Here is a 19293-nt window from a genome sequence, read left to right as displayed (position 1 = left end):
GGGAAATGAAATGATATCCCAAATCTTTATAGGATTGATTATAGATATAGATTAGATATATATGTTTGTTAAAAACCCACCATTATTGTCGGCTCATAGGCTATGAATTTGCCATATGCTTTCATTATTTATATATATATACTTTAATTCAAACCATATTTTATTTTTAAAGAAAAGAAAAAGAAAATTGTCCCATATCTATTAGGGTGAGAAAATGAGGACTTAAATTTCATGGTAAAATTGTCCATTTACTTACTAAGTTATAACAATTGATCATTCTCATCCTATTTTAGCGTTTTGGAGTTGATTGGATAGTAAATTTTCTGACGGCTCTAGGTCGATTTCTCGACTTATTTGGCTTGAGTCTAGTATGTTTAAACTCTTTTCTACCAATTTCAACTCTTCAAAAGCATTTAACGTTAGTATGATTACCTTTTTAGCTAGTTAAGAGTATTTGTGATCATGTTTAAATTATTTTATGCGTAATTAGGTGAACCAATTTTCATAGTAGAAATCTAGTTTATGACTATGAGACTCTTAGGTAGAATTCAAGGGATTGTAGTAGTTTTGGTCTAGGCTAATCAAGTAAGTGGCTCTACTATCAGTTTTGTTGGAAAAATTATTTTATGTACGATGACACTTGTCCAAGTGGCCTTGCACATGTCATGTGTGATATCCAACCAAGTAAGTGGCTCTACTATCGGTTTGGTTCGAAGAATTGTTTTATGTATAATGGCACGTGCTCAGTGCCTCTACACGTGTTATATGTGTGATATTCAACCAAGTAAGTGACTCTACTATCAGTTTGGCTAGAAGAATTGCTTTATGTATGATGACACGTGTCTAATGGCCCTGCACGTGTCATATGGGTGATATGCTTGGATATGTGATGTTATGTTATGCTATGTTATGCTATATGATATGCAAAATAATATTATGGTATAAACAAAATGACCATGTTACGTTACGATAAGATAAGATATGTTATGTTATAACATGCCATGATGTACTATGATATGTTTTGAAATGAGGAAATTTATAATATGCCATGACGTGGAAGCTATGTTAGGTATGAAATTATGTATAAGAACTACGTATTCATAATTACCAAGTTTAATATATATGATGAAAGAATAAGGGTTGTCTTGCATTATTTATTACACCATGATGGAAAGTATGGGGAGCTCATGCATAATTGTATGCTCACGTTCATCGAAATACTTTCTCATTATGATGAGTACGAACACGTATAACTATAATACTGAAATGACCATCATGTTTACCATGATGCTATGACGATCGTTATTCCCGCTGGGCGTTCGGCAACAGCCCATCATCGATTGCTAGCCTGACCAACAGGCCTAGAGGATGTGTGAACCCACCTGGTGGGTCCACGCTTGCACATGTGGGTCGTGTATAGAGAAGTACTACACACTCAACTTTAGCTCGAACTGGAAAGCCGCCTAGGAGAATGAAATAATGTTTTAAATGATAGGTCTCTCATGTTGCATATGTTTCCATTTCACGACCTTAATAGTGGGATCACTTATTGAGTATTTCTTAAAATACTGAAGTCATGTGCTACTCTTACATTTCAAGTAAATGCAAAACACCGTGTATGGATGATGGAGGTAACTCGTGGAGACCATGTAACCATAAAACAACGTTAGATTAGAGCAATGTTTTATTTTCTAGTTTTTGAATATATTGTTTATTCTCAGATTTAAGGATTTTATCTTTAACGTTTAAGTCCATTTTTTAATTGTGTTTTTTTTTTACAGATGTGGTTTCAAATGCTAATATACATTTTCTAAATAGACAAATTTCAAAACTAATATATAATATCCGCTTACAAACACGATCAGTTAAACCAGAGGCAATAGCAAGACAACACATTTTAAAACTCTACAATTAATGTGAGTAATGTGAGGTAAGGATAGTTAACCATGGTTAGGTTAAGGGGTGGGTATGAAGGTTTGTTTAGGTGACCAGTAACCAAATAAGGTGTTGGATTATGGTGGATGGTCAAAAGTTGCGGCCCACTAAAGGCCCATTATCATTGGGCCACTAGTGGATTGATGAATCAGTCATCAGCCCTATTTTAATACTACAAGAACATATGTTAATGGTATCAAATTTATGAACCTGCTTAACTTATAAAACTTGTACAATTATTATTTATTATACATTAATTTTAAAAAATGAATTGGGTTTATAATATAAAATACTACATTATTTTTAAAATAAATATCAGAAATGTAAAATATATAGATTTTTTAGAATTTAAATTCTTTGGATCAAATCCAGATTTCTTACCAAACATGTTCTAAACAATATAATGTCCCAGTCGGAAAACTTTAAAGACAATTTGAAGAACTGGATATTATTTTATCTTTAGGTTTATATCTATAAATTGAATACAACCTATTATTACCAAGACCGAAAATTGGAGAAAATATATGATTAAACCTTAGAACTGGAGATTTGGAGGGGTGTGCCAGGCCCAAGCTGTAGTGCAACGCGTGGGCGACGCTTGAAGGCCCCAGTAGCAAGCTACTGTAGTGGGCCCTCCCCCTTGAAAAATTAATTTAATATCATGTGGGCCGATGGCCCACGTATCAGATATTAAACTGATAAGAACAGATACTACACTTGATCTTAGCCAAAAGGCCGAGAAAGGTATGATTTGTGATGCCATCCAAACGCGTTTATATACTCGAGAGTCTTGCTCCCAACTTCCAATCTAACGATGTGGGACAAACTGGTTTCAAGTTGCCTTGCGTTTCCACCGATTTCTTTCTCACTTTATATTATGGTAACCACTTCTGTGTATTATAAATTATGATTGATTCTGTCATTTACAAATATTTTGTTTCTGATTTTTAGTTCCAAAAATTATAATTCAAGTTAATAAAGTGTGGTAAATTATATTCGGATAAGTTTAGCTTTTGATTTCTAACTTCCCGTCTTTTGTTCCGTTCTCAAGTTCTTGAACTTATGAAATCTCATTTCAACCAATTTATTAATATTTCCCCGAACCAGTTTTTATTAACCTAATGATACTGAACCCTTGTTTCCGCTCGGGCTACTGAATCCGCTACTTGATTTTTTGGTATCAATATTTAAGAATTGTTTGTCCCTACTTGCTGCATCAAAAACTAAATCACAAGTTTCTGATTAAAAAAACGTGCAACTCCAAACCCTTCAAAGTCGAACTTCCTCTTAGACATTATGATCGTTTAGTCGATGATTCTAACATCTAATCACTCTACAAACCTTCAATCTAAGATTTGAAAATAATTAAGTTGAAGCTAAGGTTTTAGCAATTGGAACGGCGACTCGACAGAGTGGAAGATAATTTAATCTTCTCGCTGCTTCGATAGTCCGAAGAGAACTGACGGCGAGAGAAGTCAGATCTTGGGTGAACTTGTGATTTTGGGTCGGACAAGTTGACCTAGAATTGGATCCCGAAATCCCCCGAATCATATATATATTTTTAATTCAGTTGGAAAGTATTATAATTATCGATTATCGCTAAATATATACATTTTAGTGCTTGATGTTGGAGTGCTTTTTCCATTTAATTTCTCTTCATTAAAGATTTTAAACTAATCCCTTATGTTTTTTTTTTCTTTACAACGGTTTTTAAAAATATTTTATAAGATTTATTGGCTAAATATATATATATATATTTTATTAATACGGAATATATATTTATAAATACCTAAATATGCACTTTTAATTTTATAGTAACTCTTAGAAATATTATTTTGATTTTTGAATTTTAAAGTTTATTATATTTAATCCTCAAACTTTAAAAATGTCTGTTTTTGTTTCTTGTTCTGATGATTATTTTGATCCCTGCACATATTTATATAACTTTATTAACTAGCACACATTTTAAATTATTATGTCCCTAAAAATAAAATATAAATACAAACAATTTTTTGATCTTTTTCTTGCTCTCTATCAACAATACGGATCGGAGTTTGAAGAAAGGAAAGGAGAAGGAGTCCTTCGGAGGCCGCTCAAGACAAAACAGATATTCGTCTATGGGGCCCCTAGTACCCAGAAAACCCTCCTTCAAATATTACAAAAGGTGTTAAATATTTATTTCGTAAGCTCGCACCGGAATGACTTTACCGGAGCAAAGGACTATTTTGACCTTTGGGTCTTTGACGAATTTCATGAGCCCAGTAAGTCCTCACGTATTTTATTTAAAAATTATTTTAAATAAAATTTTATTGAATGTTAAACAAAATCATTAATGTCACATGATCGAGGCAGCTCCTTTGAGCTTATGTTAATCAATAGTGTCTTATGATCTATGTGAGATCTCACATCAGTTAGGGAGGAGAACGAAACATCATTTAGAAGGGTGTGAGAAACTCTCCATAGCATACACATTTTAAAAACTTTGAGGAAAAGTCTAAAAACAATAATATCTACTAACGTGGACTTGGACCGTTACAACCTAACTTAATGATTGGTTTCACATCGTTTAGCTCATATGATTTCATCTTCATTTATTGGTGTCACATGGTCCAACTCCTCTAAGCTCCATCTAATGCTTGGGTACACCAGAGTTTAGAGGTAGTCTAGTTATGTTCTTTACTATTTCTTATATATATCAACTCTATCACACATATGACCCATTAGACAACTTATTACTACCACCAACTATTTTAACATTATGCGAACCTGTCTCTTAGATCTTGTACATAATCAATGAATAGTTGGAGACCCTCTAAACAATCTCTACCTATCAGTCGGATGGTAATGAAATCATATATTATATTCAACCATAGCTCTACTATCGCACATATCACATACTTCTAGTAATAACGCCCACGAACACAAATCATAGCTCGGATAACATAAATTATACAATGAAACATATAACAATACGCCATAATTGTACTCATCGCATAACATATAACTTAAATACAAATTCAAATAGTTACCATGATCACCAAATTAGTTAAAATGTTTAATACATCTAATTCAATCACATATCATTCATAAATTCAATAACAATTTCCATTCGCCACACTAAGATTAGATGTTGACTACAATTTGTGAGGTTTGAAAAAATTGTTCGGATTAATTTGATGCATTATCAAACTTAATTTCCATAGTCCTACAATATTTTATTATGGAGCTATAGTCCCAAAGTTAACCTATAGTTTATTATGGAGCAAATGTTATAGGTGTTAAATTTGAAATTAGAAATTGTGGGTATAATAATTAAATGAAGTGAATATTTAGGAAGTAAAATAAATTATAAGGGAAGAACAAAATTGTTATTATTATTATTATTATTATTTAAAGGAAAATGTGGAAGTGAAAATGATGGGCAAATGTCAATGATGACCGAATTTCGAAACCTAACAAACCAACCGCTAATAAAGGCGGCTTCTATTCTTTGACTAATCTACCCCTCCTTAAAAAAAAAAAAAAAAAAAAAAAAAAAAAAAAAAAAAAAAAAAAAAAAAAANAAAAAAAAAAAAAAAAAAAAAAAAAAAAAAAAAAAAAAAAAATATATATATATATATATATATATATCGGCTTAAATTTAGGATGAATTTTAGAGAGGTAAAAAAACAAAATCTTCTTACACGCTTTTTTTTTTTTAATTTAATTTTTTTTAAGGATAAATTAATAAAAATAACTTTTTTTAACTTCCGTATTTCGTCTTAAAAAAATGCTCTTCAATATTTAAAAGTCTAAAAAAAACATCATAAATTTGAAAAAAAAAAATATTTGTTTTTCATTTTTTTTATAGAAAGGGATAATATTTTATTTAAAAAATACCTTTTAATTGTCAAAATGGTTTAATATATATATATATATATATATAAAACTTTTAAAACATACTCTTAAATTTTTAAAAATTTCAATAATATAACTTTAAAAATATATTTAAACTTTTTTTAAAACTACAAAAATATCTTTTAAACTTTTTTAAAAAAATTTAAAATATATTGGTATAGACGATTTTCTACAATAATATTTTTAAATTTTTTTTATAAAGGTAAAAGAGGTTAATGTTACTTTTTAAATTTTAGGAGTAATTTTTAAACCTACTAACTATAAAATTATTTTTGAGTGTATCTATGGTATTAACAAAATATATATATAAAAGTTATATGTGTGTGTGTTTTTTTTTTTTTTTTTTTTTTTTTTTTTTTTTTTTTTTTTTTTTTTTNATTTTCTCCCAAATAAAATGGAAATGGGAAGATTAATCAGATAAGGACAAGAACAGTAGAAATCCCAGTGACGCAAACATCCTTTTTTACCGTTAATTTGTCCTTTTCCGTTATCTGCGCACGTTAGTATTTTGATGCAAATGGCAGCCCATCAAACCCCCCCCCCATCTTTCTCTCTCTTCTTTCTCTATCTACTTCTCTGCTTTCTCACGCATCGTCCAAAAGAAAAACCCAAATCATCGAACAAATCAAACCTCTCAATTCTTTTTCTCTGCAAAAACCCCTAAAAAATCCAAAAACAAAGAGAGAGAGCACAAGCTTCCCCCCAAAAAGCTTCTCCCTGAGTGTTCTTCAGTCTCAGTCACTTTGTCAGGGCAGAAGAAGAAGAAGAAGAAGAAGAAGAAGAAGTGGAAGAAGAAGTTCCCATAAATCCCTTATCGTCTTTCCAGTTTCACTCTGTGATTCCTTCATCAGTTCATTCACTAGTAGCTTCTGCTTTTTTGTGTTTCATTTCGATTCCCTTTTTCGGTGATGTTACTACACTGCTTTGGTCATTGTTCTTTGTTGGAAAGAGCCATTTGCAGTTCGCTTTTGTATCGTCTTTGTTCTTGCTTCCCGCCCACGCTCATTTCAGGAATGGTTTCTTCGGCGTTTTGATCCAAATCTAACAGATCTGACGTGTCGGTGATGTCGGTGCTTGCGGCTTCCATCACCGCGGGTATGTTTCTTTTAGCCTTTTCTCTGCGTGTTTTATCTCGGTTTGATGGTGTTTCAGTGCTCTTTCCTTGTGACATTTGATTGTTGTCAATGTGAAGATTGGAATTCGGTAGAGGTAAAGAGGAGATTGGGATTTTGAAGCTTATGTGATTTGTTAAGCTATGGAAAAACGTCGGTGGGATTAGGACGAAAAATGACTCTAGAAGGAATTTAAGGAAATTGGTGATGTGCAATTGATTCAACTCTACTTCAGTTGCCATGCTTGATTCATGATCTGGCTGGCTTTCACATTTGCTTGAACTAACGTTGTGATACCAAGCTTGCCGACACCTTCTTTGCTTAACTTTGATTGGTGCTTTCGACTTTGGATATCCATTTCTATAACTTGGCGAACTCTTGTAATCGTTTATCTTATCCCATTCAAGTGGTAAATATTGATTGAGTGTTCTATAGAAATATTTTGGTATAGATGTGTGGATTATGGTGCTGAAACTTCTCCTGGAATTTAGGAGTGAATAATTTCATAGAAAAGGGCAAATCTATACATTTTCAACTATATATATTATTTCCATTATGTTGATAATTTTGGAAAAAGTTAAGAGTTACAACCTCAAAATCCTAACCCTTTTATATAAATTTTGAAATCTTTTCCCTGAATCTGCCTCTACTGGTAAATCTGTGAGCTATTTGAAACACGCCTTTGTGGGATCGAAGAGAATTTTAGTATGCCCGTACTATCTTTAGTAACCTTTCCAAGCCTCTTTAGGAGGCTAAGGTAGCATACATAGATGGAAACACAGAACTATTTACGTCGATACATATTTTCAGTATACGAAACCTTGATTTGGAGGTTAAAATGCAGGTATATTGGAACAGGTCTCTTGCCGGTTTGCAAAGCAGTTCATTTTATTGTGGTTTGTGATTTCCATAACCAATGCCGATGTCCCCGATATACTACCAGGACCTTCGGTTGCACCCGCTACCCGTGCTATGCCTCTACCTGCAAAATTGCCTCTTCCTGCAAAATTGCCTCTTCACCAACCCCACCACCGAAAATATATGTCACCACAGAGCGCGCCAATAGCTGGACTAGCACCAGCGTCTCCTCCTTATTATGGGCCTCTTATCACTTCTGGTCACCCACCCACAAGTTCAAGTTTTTCAAAACCACTGATGAAGAGTGGATCAGCTCCTCCTGGTGGTAGCCTTGAAAACATTGCTCCCATACAGTCCAGTGCTGGCGCTATTCCCTCTGGCTTACCTCAGCCACCACTTTCCCCTAATGCAGCAGGTAAGTCGTATACTGGATTTTATTTCTTCCTTGCTTTCTGATATTTTCTTTGTTGCAATTGTCTTTGAATTAAAAATGAGCTACTTTGATTAATTTTATTTGTTGATGATTACACTTATTTGAGGCATGCTCCTGGTTTTATTCATCATTTAGCAGACTGTTGCAAACCTGACATGGTGCAGAAGCGAGGAAGCGGTGATGACTGCCATTGTGTCTATCCCCTAAAAATTGATCTCCTCCTCTTGAATGTATCACAGAATCCTAATTGGAAACTTTTTCTTGAAGAGTTAGCTTCGGAACTTCGTTTACAAGTCTCTCAGATTGAGCTGATAAACTTTTATGTACTTAGTTTATCGAGGTTAAATATCTCAATGGACATTACTCCCCACTCTGGGATCAGCTTTTCTGCAGTTGATGTGACTGCAATAAACTCTTCCCTTATAATGCACAAGGTTCGTCTAGACCCGACACAGGTTGGTGATTACAGTCTTCTCAATATTACCTGGTTTAAGCCTCCGCCTCCTTCTGAAGGTACATCCAATATGTCGATCAATTATTTAACCGTGCATGCTGCTAATGGCAATATTACCGTAGCGCTCTAGCTTTTATAGAACATTTTGTTTTTGGTAATTTGCAACTTATATAGAATTTGGTTTGCAGTGAACTATATTGTTGATGGGGAATTAGAACTGTGCACTCTGTTCTTTGGGAGACTACCTAGATGTGTATGTTTCATGTTTGATAGTATGTATCTTTAAATGCACGCCAGAGGAAGCCGATATTTTTTACTTAATCTCTTGAACCCGAACGATTATGCTGTTCAAAATGAAAATTCATCAACAGCCCTTAATTCAAATCCAGGCTATAAAAAAACAGCTCTCAATGTCATTGTAATACAGAAAGGCTATAAATTAGTAATGTATGAATACTTATTAAAAAAAAAGTAATGTATGAATAATTGAGGAATTAGGGTACACTCTGCTTGCAGCTGTTGCTTTTGAGGATATTAATCTTTTTGCTGTTTCATTCTATTGAGCCCTTAGGCTGTAGCTAATGTGAGTATTTACAATCACTTTCAAGTTGTTGTGTTATTATATTTTCATTTGTTCTACAGCTCCTCTAGCTTCTGCATCACCAGTAGAAGCTCCAGCATATCATTTTCCAGCTTCAACATCACTCAGTTCTCCTAGTAAAGGACACCATTCTAATCTGACACTTCTTGGTATTGGCGCTGGTTTTCTGTTCCTTGCCATTCTATTTGTGTTGATAATTTGTTTATGCAAATCTCATCGTGGGAAAACTGCTGAAGCACCTCCATTAGTACCAGGTACATGTGTAAAATTTTAAACGACTTTGTCCTTAATTTCTTTCCTCTGTATAGTTTATACCTAGCTTTTGAAGAATATCTCCGTCGCCACCTCGAACCCACAGACACTTAAAGCTACTTCATTTTGTGATGAAGTATGGAACATAGTACAAGGCCCATATTATCCACTAGATTTTATGGCAATAAGGTTAATAGGAATTGCCAAATAGGAGGTAAGATTTAAGATCTTATGAAGCACTGATCGTACAACGTGAGCGTAAATGAGTTAAGTTGTGGTTTTCACAACATCATGTAAGAATTTTGCTTCTCAATCCTCATAAAACTAATAAATGGTTCTGAATTCTATTCAGTGCGACATGGTTGTTATCATCGTTTCTACAATTTCTATAAACTTCTTGATGTCATTTCTTTTTACTTCTATGTCAACTGTATATTCATCCATTCTTCCTACATCTCAGAAAAATCAAGGGTCGAGGACAAAGCGCCTGGGGTAGGATCTTTCTCTCATCCATCTAGTATGAGATTTCTAACTTATGAAGAGCTTAAAGAAGCAACTCATAACTTTGAAGCAGCAAGCATACTGGGGGAGGGTGGTTTTGGCAGGGTTTATAAGGGTGTCTTAAGTGATGGCACAGCCGTTGCAATCAAGAGGCTTTCAAGTGGTGGGCAACAAGGCGACAAGGAGTTTTTGGTTGAGGTTGAGATGCTTAGCCGGTTGCATCATCGAAATCTCATCAAACTCGTTGGCTACTACTGTAACCGCGACTCTTCACAAAACCTGCTATGCTATGAACTTGTTCCAAATGGAAGCTTGGAGGCCTGGCTCCATGGTAACCACTCTCTCTTTCTATTGAGTTTAAAATATTTGTTTACAACAACATGTCGGCAAGTTTATGTTTTTTCCCAGGTCCTTTGGGTGTTAATTGTCCTTTGGATTGGGACACCAGGATGAAGATTGCACTGGATGCTGCTCGAGGGCTTGCTTACCTTCACGAAGACTCACAACCGTGTGTGATACACCGAGACTTTAAGGCATCGAATATATTGCTCGAGAACAACTTCCATGCCAAAGTTGCCGACTTCGGTCTTGCTAAACAAGCTCCGGAAGGCAGAGCCAATTACCTTTCTACTCGTGTGATGGGCACATTTGGGTTTGTCTCATTCCTCCTCAAAGTAGTCAATTCTTGTAAATTGAATCTTGGGATTTTGATGGAATATAGTTCCCTCTCAGGTATGTCGCCCCCGAGTATGCAATGACTGGCCATCTACTTATTAAAAGCGATGTTTATAGCTACGGAGTTGTACTTCTCGAGTTGCTTACTGGAAGGAAACCTGTAGATATGTCACAACCATCAGGACAAGAGAACCTGGTCACGTGGGTGCGTTTGTTTTTTGGAGCAATTCCCATTCTTCTACTCATTTGATATTGATAAATGTGCTTGCTGCTGTGTCTTTCTGGCAATCTTTGCAAAATTAGTGTAATGTTGGAAGCTAAGATGCGTGGGTTCTATTCATTTCAGGCAAGGCCGATTTTGAGAGACAAGGAACGGTTGGAAGAACTTTCTGATCCACGACTTGGAGGAAAGTATCCAAAGGAAGATTTTGTGCGGGTGTGTACCATTGCTGCAGCCTGCGTCGCTCCTGAAGCTGGCCAACGTCCGACAATGGGCGAAGTTGTACAGTCTCTTAAAATGGTGCAACGTGTGACAGAATACCAAGACTCCATGGTGGTACCATCCTCCAACAACCGAACCAATCTTAGACAGTCGTCGACAACTTTCGAGTCCGATGGATCCTCTTCAGTGTTCTCTTCTGGACCTTATTCTGGTTTAAGCACTTTTGACAACGACAATGTATCTCGGACAGCAATTTTCTCCGAAGATCTTCACGAGGGACGATGAAAGTCTTGTGAATTGGTAGAATCCCCCACCATCTCTCTCTCTCTCCCTCTGCCTCCTTTGTAATGGTGATTGTGGAGAACTGCTGTTTCAATTTTCCCATGGCAGTGTTGCTTGTTCTCAATGTGATGCATAGATTTTGTAAATATGTGTTCTTGTAGCTTTGTTTAATGGATCATTTTTGCTTCTGATTCTTCCTCTTTTAATTAGCTTTTAATTTACTCTTTCCTAATGTTTTTTTAGTGTTCTATCAACCTGAGCATGACAATTGGTCATATCCTAATATAAATATATATATTTTATATATTTAATTTATTAAATACAATATATATATGTTTTCCCTATTTATATATAAAATATATTAAATGTTAATTTGAAAGTTTTTATGAGCTAACGGAAGGCATATCATAGACATAGATTATAACAAATTTAATTAATTAAATTAATTTTTATTCATTATTCAACGTCTTTATTTTTATACATTATAGAACAAGTTATGTTTACTACTCTATTCATTACATGCAAGTCAATCCTTCACAAATTATTCGTAACTATGATTCAAATCTTAAAATAAATACTTAAGTAATTACGTATATACTTTTTCTAATATTCTAATAGGAGAATAATAAAAATATGTATATAGTTCATAGTCCATATTTAATCAAATTTCTAAAATGTGATAACATAGTAAATTTCAAATAATTAACATAATTAAATCATTTTCAATCAAGTTTAGTTCCATAAATTCAAAAGCATGAAACACTGTTGAACATTGGGTATGTTCAATCATGCTCAATTTTTTTTTTTTTTTTTCAATTTTTACTGATTGGTGGATTGTTTTAGCAATGTAGGAAAAACAAAATGAAAGTCAATTAAGAGGAAGAAGAACATTTTATTTCCTCGTCGTAAACAATAAATTTCTAAATTTGAATGTGAATGTTATAAATAGTAAAAAGAGACGAAAGAAATTGTGGTGAAGATGCAATCAGAAATTTCAGAACAGAAGAGGGGAGAGGTTTACCTATTTGTAGCAGTTGCTTGATTCAATTGTAATGGCTATTGTACCCTTCTTCTACAGAGCCCAAATCCGCCATAGATACCCTCCATAGCCTCTCCACCGCCCTTTTCCCCTACAATTTTCTCATCTTCTTCTTCGCCGGAGGAAGAGAACAGCAGCAGAACAAAAATGGAGGTCGTCAACAATGTCTTCCACCGCTTCCTCCTCCTTCTCGCCCTCTCCTCTCTCTTCTCCTCCCCCGGCATTGCCATTTGCGTTCCCCGAAACACCTCCCTCTTTCAATTCTCTACTCTTCCACTTCCTACACCAAGCACCCCGCCGGTTTACATTTCGCAGTCGATATCTCGAAAACGAACGCCGAAGTCCGAGGGGAAATCGAGTTCGAAATCGGCGTCGTCGTCGAGGGAGCCGACCGAATTGGTGCAGATCTGCGATGTGACGAGCAATCCAAAGCTGTGTGAATCCTCGATTTCATCTAGCATCCATGAATCAACGGTGAATCCTGTTTCAGCACTGAAAACGGAAATTCAGCTATCGATTAAAGAGGTGGAGAACGCAATTGCGGTATTGAAAAAACTGTACAAAGAATCTGGTTCAACGAAAGCGGAAGACGCGTGCTACGATACTTGCCTGGAGAATTTCGATATGGCGATTGATGATCTACGGACCGCAACGGAAGCGATCGACGTGAATGACGTTGGTAGAATGCAGAGCGCACTGACGGCCGTATTGACGGATCTGGTGACTTGCGATGATACTTTTGTGGAGATGGGAGTGGATTCTCCATTGGACTATCTTAGTATCAAAATGAGTAAGTACGCCAGTAACTGCTTGGCCATTTCCAAATTGCTTCTGTGACCGAAAGGATCGATCGATCGATCTAGTTGGAGAAGATGATTGATTGATTCAATGATTTGACTCAATGGACTCTGCCTCCTCTTCCTTCGTTCTTCGTTCTTCTTCTTCTTCTTCTTCTTCTTCAACCCATCGTGTTCATTTGGAGAAGATTAATTAAGCATGATGATGAAGATCATCATACAACATTCTGCTCTCGATACATTCTCTCATGAATTGATGGAATAAATTTTGTAGTGATTCATTGGCATGTTGGTAATCACGCTATCATATCATAATAATAATAATATCTTAGTTTGAAACGCCTTGTAATCTAAATGTATAAATATTTAACTAATTTACCTATTGGAGACCCCTCAGGTGGGTACATAGTTTTGATCAACAAAGCACTTTGTGTTGTATCTGACCCATTTGAATCAATATCTGGTCTATCGTGTTTGAATCAATAGAGAACTTTGTGTTGTATATGATTGAATCAATAGAGAACTTTGTGTTGTATATGACCCACTCTGTACAACAGAGAACTTTGTGTTGTAGTATTTGATCCACCAGTGTTTGAACCAACATAAAACTTTGTATGACTTTATATCTAGGACTTTATATCTGACCCTGAATCGACTTTATATCTGACCCACCTGAATCAATAGAGAACTTTGTATCTGAACCATCAGATTTGAATAGTATTGTTTGAACTTGAAAGTATTGTTTGAACTGAACTTATGTTTGAATCAATAGAGAACTTTGTATCTGACCCATCATATTTGAATCTTTTGTGTATCTGACCCATCTTTGTATCTGACGCCATCCTTATCTGACCCATCATATTTGAATCGTTTGAATTGAATCAATAGAGAACTTTGTATCTGACCCTCCTATTTGAATGAATAGAGAGATTTGTATTGTAATAAACATAAGAGCTGAACAAAGATTAATATTGTAATTGAATAAAAAGCTCACATTTTTTAATTTAGGAAACTCATTTTTTCCGTTTTTAATTTGATAAGATGATAAAAAGTCTCCTCATTTATTTGAATTTTAATTCTCAAAATAAATTACTAAATTTAATTTTATAATATTTTAAAGAAAGGTAAAAAACTTGCAACATAATTAAAAATAGAAAACAAAAAATAAAATGATTAATAAAGGAGATGTCAAAAAGTCACTATTGGATCAATTGGGCTCATACAAAACGAAAAGCCCGGCCCATAAGATCCATATCCAAAATATGGGTCGCAGCCCACGACATGTCGGGCTCGGGGCGTGTGATTGTGAAGTGGCTATCTGTGGAGTCCCTGAAGGAGATATTCACAGAGGTCGCTGCCATCAAATTACTTGCTCGACCCATCTTCTTCTTCTCTATCCTTACCGTCGTTCGCTTCTTCCAGCGGATAAGACCTCTTCGGACGTTGCTCCGAACTCACTCCGGACGCTAATTCTCCATCATTTCTTCTTCCTCTATTGCTTTGCGCTGAGATTTTGTTGGAACCTTTAGCTCCGAAAATGGCCCATACTTTCGCCTACACATCTGCCTCGTCTTTCCGATTAAACTCCCTCGTTTCAGTTCCGAATTCTAGCTCCTCTTCCGAGTCCCACAAGCTCTTTCTTCCTGTTCTGCCTTTTCATTCGAGGTACCTCTTCTGGCTGGTTTTCGTTTATTTTTATGTTTCGATGCAATGTTGGTAGTATTAGGGTAGTTCGCTTGAATTGGATGTTTTTGAATGTCAAATATTATGAATGTGTGGGCTCTTTGTTGACGATGCAATGGATTGTCTGAATTGGTGTATTTTTTAGTTTGATTTCGAAATGGAAGGGTTTCAATGTCCAGATGGAGTTTTGGTATTTGGAGATTACTAGTGCCAAGAACACGCCTAGGTGATTATGGATGATGAGACTGGGAGAGTTTGGTTTTGTTTTAAACTTTTTTTGTTGTCGATATCCTATTTTCTGTTGCATAAGCCTAGTCTTCTCTTGTTTATCTATCATCTTTGATTGTAGTACCCACTATTTGCAGGAAACTAGGAAAAATAGTTGGTGGTAGAGGAAACCTCAAGAATTCTCTAGTCAAAGCCATCTACTCAGGCGAGTTTTCATCACTGGGTAGGAATTGTCGCCAAGGCATTTGGTCTATAAGGTGCATAGATTGATTAACTTGTAGCTCCCCATTCGTTTTTTTGGGGCCAAAGAAGGCTACAATCATTTTCAGCTATTGAAATACTTCTTAATGGATTTTGAAATTATGTTCTGCATGATTCACAGGGATGATGCTTATGCGCAAGGGCAAGGTCCTCCTCCAATGGTGCAGGAACGCTTCCAAAGTGTTATAGGCCAGCTTTTTCAATATGTAAGGGTGTAGGTCTGCAATATTTATTTCCTTGAACCGGGTTTGGTGTATCACTTATAGATTGTTATCACGTTCGTTTGATACTTTTGTTTACTTATGGACTAGAGAATTATTCGTTGTGGGGGAGCCGTTGATGATGATATGGCAAATATCATTGTCGCTCAACTTCTATACCTTGATGCTGTTAATCCCAATAAGGTTCTCTTTTTTGTTATCAATTCATTTTAAGGAAGTAGCTCATGTATAGTTCATCTTGTTTTCTACATAACTAATTGATTAACCTAGTACTTTTGGTATGTATAACAGGATATTGTAATGTATGTAAATTCCCCTGGTGGATCAGTTACAGCTGGTAATATTGAAATTGGAAAACCATTTCCATGATCGTTTGTTTTGTTAGAAATTGGAACTGGCTTTGTCTTCTAACTAATGATTTACTTGGATCTATATAGGTATGGCCATTTTTGACACTATGATGCATATTAGACCCGATGTTTCCACTGTCTGCGTGGGGCTCGCAGCCAGGTACAAGATCCATCAGATCAGTACTTTTTAAAGCTTTTTAATCTGTTTTTCTCCTTTTATTTCCACAAGTGTCATATACAATTGAGCGTGTCATTGCTGAATTGTGTTTGGGAAGAATTCGAAAATAGTGGCAGATGACTTCCACTTGGTTCCAATCATCTTTTCCTATCAAGAATTAAAATGTCAATGTCAATATCAATATCGATGGAATTCAGATTTATGGATATATTGAGGGCTATCTGAATATCGATGGATATTTGGAAAAAGATCACGGATATCACAAAATCTTATAAAAATATTGTAATATTCTTTTTGTGGAACTTTATAATAAACTTATTTAAGTTATAAAACACTATTTTAAGAACATAATACAATATTATATATTTACAGTGCTTCAAAGTCTGCCGTGATGCATGTAACATGGACTCAATTTTTCTCGTGCAATTGTATCAATAGCTTAGGAGGGATAAAAAAGGGAAGCATGAATGACTAGGAGGAGGTTTCCTAACCTAGAGCTGTTTTCTATAATTTCTCCCTTTCATTTTTGAAGTGATAGTTTGTTCTTACATTGGGTTTTCTGTTTATTCTATTATGCAGTATGGGAGCTTTCCTGCTTAGCGCTGGAACTAAAGGTGCAAGTTTTTTCGTGTTATTCATCTTTTTAATTTTATTTTTGTAGCTTTTTGAATGAAATGTTTTTCACTTTTAAAAATAAATGACGTATATTGCGTATTAAGTCTGCACCTTCTCGTTTACTTATGAAGGAAAAAGATACAGCTTGCCAAATTCAAGGATAATGATCCATCAGCCGCTTGGTGGTGCTCAGGGTGGACAGTCTGACATTGATATTCAGGTATCCTTATATATCCTCTTGGATGGTCAGTAATATATTGATCAAATTCTACGTTTGTTCTATGGTTTTTGTCACTTCATTTGGTTGCATTCTATTATTAAGGTACTTCATAGTAGAGCTTTGAGGGTGAGTTTGGGAGATTATATGAAGGAAGCATTTGTTAAAAAGTACTTACGAAATTAGAAAAGCTTATAATAGTCACTTCGTTGGTTGGTTCCAAAATTTCAAAGGGGCTTTTCATCTAATCTTTTTAATCTTCTTGTGTAAAAGATTAATATTTACTTAAAAAAAGATTCTAGGATTGACAAGTTACTGAGGAAAACAACAAAACCCAAATAAAAAAATAAAAATAACAACATAGGGGCAAAAGGGTCATTTTGCCCCTACTCTTATCCAAGGGGTCTAGTTGTTTGGGCNGTTGAGCGAGAAAGCATTTATAGATAAAAGTGTGGGTAAATAAATAATTGTGAAGGAGTGTATAAAGAGAGATTAACAGAAGAAAAATGTGTATGGAGAAAGAACATAGGGAAAAATTGTTGGTAAAAGTTATTGAGAAAAGGCATATATGTAGAGAAGCTACGTCGAGGACTTCTATGGGGAGAAATTAATGAGATTATGTGTGAGATCCCACATCAGTTGGGGAGGAGAACGAAACCTTCTTTATAAGGGTGTGGAAACCTCTTCCTAGCAGACGCGTTTTAAAAACCTTGAGGGGGAAGCTCAAGAGGACAATATCTGCTAGCAGTGGGCTTGGGCCATTATAAATGGTATCAAAGCAAGACACCGGGCGATGTGCCAACTAAGAGGCTGAGCTCCAAAAGATATGAGTCGGTGTGCCAGCAAGGACGCTGGGTCCCGAAGGTGGGTGGATTTGGGGGGGTCCCACATGGACTGGAGAAGGGAATGAGTGCTAGCAAGGACACTACGCCTCGAAGAGGGGTGGATTGTGAGATTCTACGTCGGTTTGGGAGGAGAATGGAACATTCTTTATATAAGGATGTGGAAACCTCTCCCTAGCATACGCGTTTTAAAAACTTTGAGGGGAAGTCCAAAAGGAAAAACTCAAAGAGGATAATATCTGCTACGGTAAACCATGTAGTTGTTAGGAAAGATTAGTTAGAGTGTGTATAGAGAGAAATAAGTAATAATAGAAATGTGTTTTTTACCCTCCATCTCGAACAACATTTTCTGGCAATGTTGCAATTGCAATTGGTCTACACTAAACCCATTTCAAATTTGTGAGCTGGGTATCGTTTCCCAAACCCATTTCATATTTGTTGGCAGGATAATTTAGATTGCTCTTAGATCAACGATTGTATTAGGAATGTGCTATTGCTTTAAATTAGTAGAATATGATGTCGTCGACGTTAATTTCAGACATTTTCAACCTCGTCCCTAAACTGTTAACTTGCATGTCAGGCAAACGAAGTGTTGCATCATAAAGCAAATCTTAACGGGTATCTTTCCTACCACACTGGTCAAAGTCTTGATAAGATTAACCAGGATACGGATCGCGATTTCTTCATGAGCGCTCAAGAAGCTAAAGAATATGGACTTATAGATGGAGTTATAATGAATCCCCTGAAAGCTTTCAAACCTTCAGCAGCTGCATCTGCCACCAAAGACTTGCCAGGTTCAACAGATTAGTTCATCTTGTAGATTTATAAGCGAAAACCATCTTAGTTAAAGAAGATTTTGACCATTAACAACATGGCTTCCATGCCCCCTCTGGTTGGGTGGGATGACAAGAATGATGTTGGCCTAACACTTGGCAATATTTATTGAATATTGTGAAAAGATGCCGCCGACCCTGCAAAAAGGCTGCATTATTATGTAGTCACTGTCTTTATTGTGGATTAATATGCATTAGGTTTCAATGAGAATTTCTAATGCATTCGGTAGCTTTCCCTATACGTTGCATGGCGGTGGTTCTTATCTGGGAAATTGGTTGTTTCTGATGTTTTAGTGTTTTTTTCGATGGAGTTGTTGCATTATGGATATGTTTCTTGAGAAATTTGGGGTTGAAGTAGCATCATTACTCATTATTGATGATGTTTCTTGAGTGTGTTTGAAGTGAAAGATTGAGGAAAACATTATTTTACTGCTTCCTCCAAAAGTAGTTTAGATTGTTTTGGTACTATGAACCAAAATGTCTTTGCTTAGCTTTCCTTGAGATTAGAATCACATAGATATGAAGAATTTAATAATTGAAGATTAAGAGTTCTCATAACAAAAACCTTCCTAATTCTGAATTATTAG

General features: G+C 35.4%; 3 protein-coding genes and 1 non-coding gene across 5 annotated transcripts; 3 read left to right on the top strand and 1 right to left on the bottom strand.

Moving 5' to 3' along the window:
* Positions 1-2487: 2487 nt before the first annotated feature.
* On the bottom strand, positions 2488-2683 carry LOC111791936. The gene has a single exon (XR_002814725.1). It is a non-coding gene; the product is annotated as a U2 spliceosomal RNA (small nuclear RNA).
* A 3707-nt stretch (positions 2684-6390) lies between these two features.
* On the top strand, positions 6391-11635 carry LOC111790593 (receptor-like serine/threonine-protein kinase ALE2). 2 transcript variants are annotated; one of them, XM_023671560.1, is made up of 8 exons: positions 6391-6927; positions 7789-8217; positions 8374-8748; positions 9332-9544; positions 10003-10374; positions 10452-10695; positions 10776-10923; positions 11065-11635. In XM_023671560.1, the coding sequence occupies exons 1-8, from the start codon at positions 6897-6899 to the stop codon at positions 11443-11445; spliced, it is 2193 nt and encodes a 730-aa protein (XP_023527328.1). In that variant the 5' UTR covers positions 6391-6896; the 3' UTR covers positions 11446-11635. The 2 variants fall into 2 exon arrangements, with proteins under 2 accessions (XP_023527328.1, XP_023527327.1); XM_023671559.1 differs by having other exon boundaries at positions 8371-8748.
* A 993-nt stretch (positions 11636-12628) lies between these two features.
* Positions 12629-13318, top strand: LOC111791850. Its single transcript, XM_023673347.1, has one exon. It carries the CDS (start codon positions 12629-12631, stop codon positions 13316-13318), a length of 690 nt encoding a protein of 229 aa, XP_023529115.1.
* A 1308-nt stretch (positions 13319-14626) lies between these two features.
* On the top strand, positions 14627-18993 carry LOC111791636 (ATP-dependent Clp protease proteolytic subunit 5, chloroplastic-like). The gene is made up of 9 exons (XM_023673042.1): positions 14627-14943; positions 15327-15446; positions 15572-15656; positions 15762-15854; positions 15963-16008; positions 16109-16181; positions 16779-16813; positions 16946-17034; positions 18454-18993. Exons 1-9 carry the CDS (start codon positions 14816-14818, stop codon positions 18679-18681), a joined length of 897 nt encoding a protein of 298 aa, XP_023528810.1. The 5' UTR covers positions 14627-14815; the 3' UTR covers positions 18682-18993.
* Positions 18994-19293: the final 300 nt, after the last annotated feature.

Source organism: Cucurbita pepo, chromosome LG03, assembly GCF_002806865.2.
Source record: "Cucurbita pepo subsp. pepo cultivar mu-cu-16 chromosome LG03, ASM280686v2, whole genome shotgun sequence".
Classification (NCBI taxonomy): Eukaryota; Viridiplantae; Streptophyta; class Magnoliopsida; order Cucurbitales; family Cucurbitaceae; genus Cucurbita; species Cucurbita pepo.
This window is presented reverse-complemented; position numbering and strand designations above follow the sequence as displayed.

Excerpts from the sequence above, each read along its gene's own strand:
- LOC111790593 (XM_023671559.1), top strand. The coding sequence starts at position 6,897 with ATGTCGGTGCTTGCGGCTTCCATCACCGCGG. Across the intron at positions 8,749-9,331 it reads GCCTCCGCCTCCTTCTGAAG|CTCCTCTAGCTTCTGCATCA; the intron begins GTACATCCAATA and ends TTTGTTCTACAG. Across the intron at positions 10,924-11,064 it reads AAGAGAACCTGGTCACGTGG|GCAAGGCCGATTTTGAGAGA; the intron begins GTGCGTTTGTTT and ends TATTCATTTCAG.
- LOC111791636 (XM_023673042.1), top strand. The coding sequence starts at position 14,816 with ATGGCCCATACTTTCGCCTACACATCTGCCTCGTCTTTCCGATTAAAC. Across the intron at positions 15,447-15,571 it reads CAAGGCATTTGGTCTATAAG|GGATGATGCTTATGCGCAAG; the intron begins GTGCATAGATTG and ends CATGATTCACAG. Across the intron at positions 15,657-15,761 it reads TAGGCCAGCTTTTTCAATAT|AGAATTATTCGTTGTGGGGG; the intron begins GTAAGGGTGTAG and ends CTTATGGACTAG.
- LOC111791850 (XM_023673347.1), top strand. The coding sequence starts at position 12,629 with ATGGAGGTCGTCAACAATGTCTTCCACCGCTTCCTCCTCCTTCTCGCC.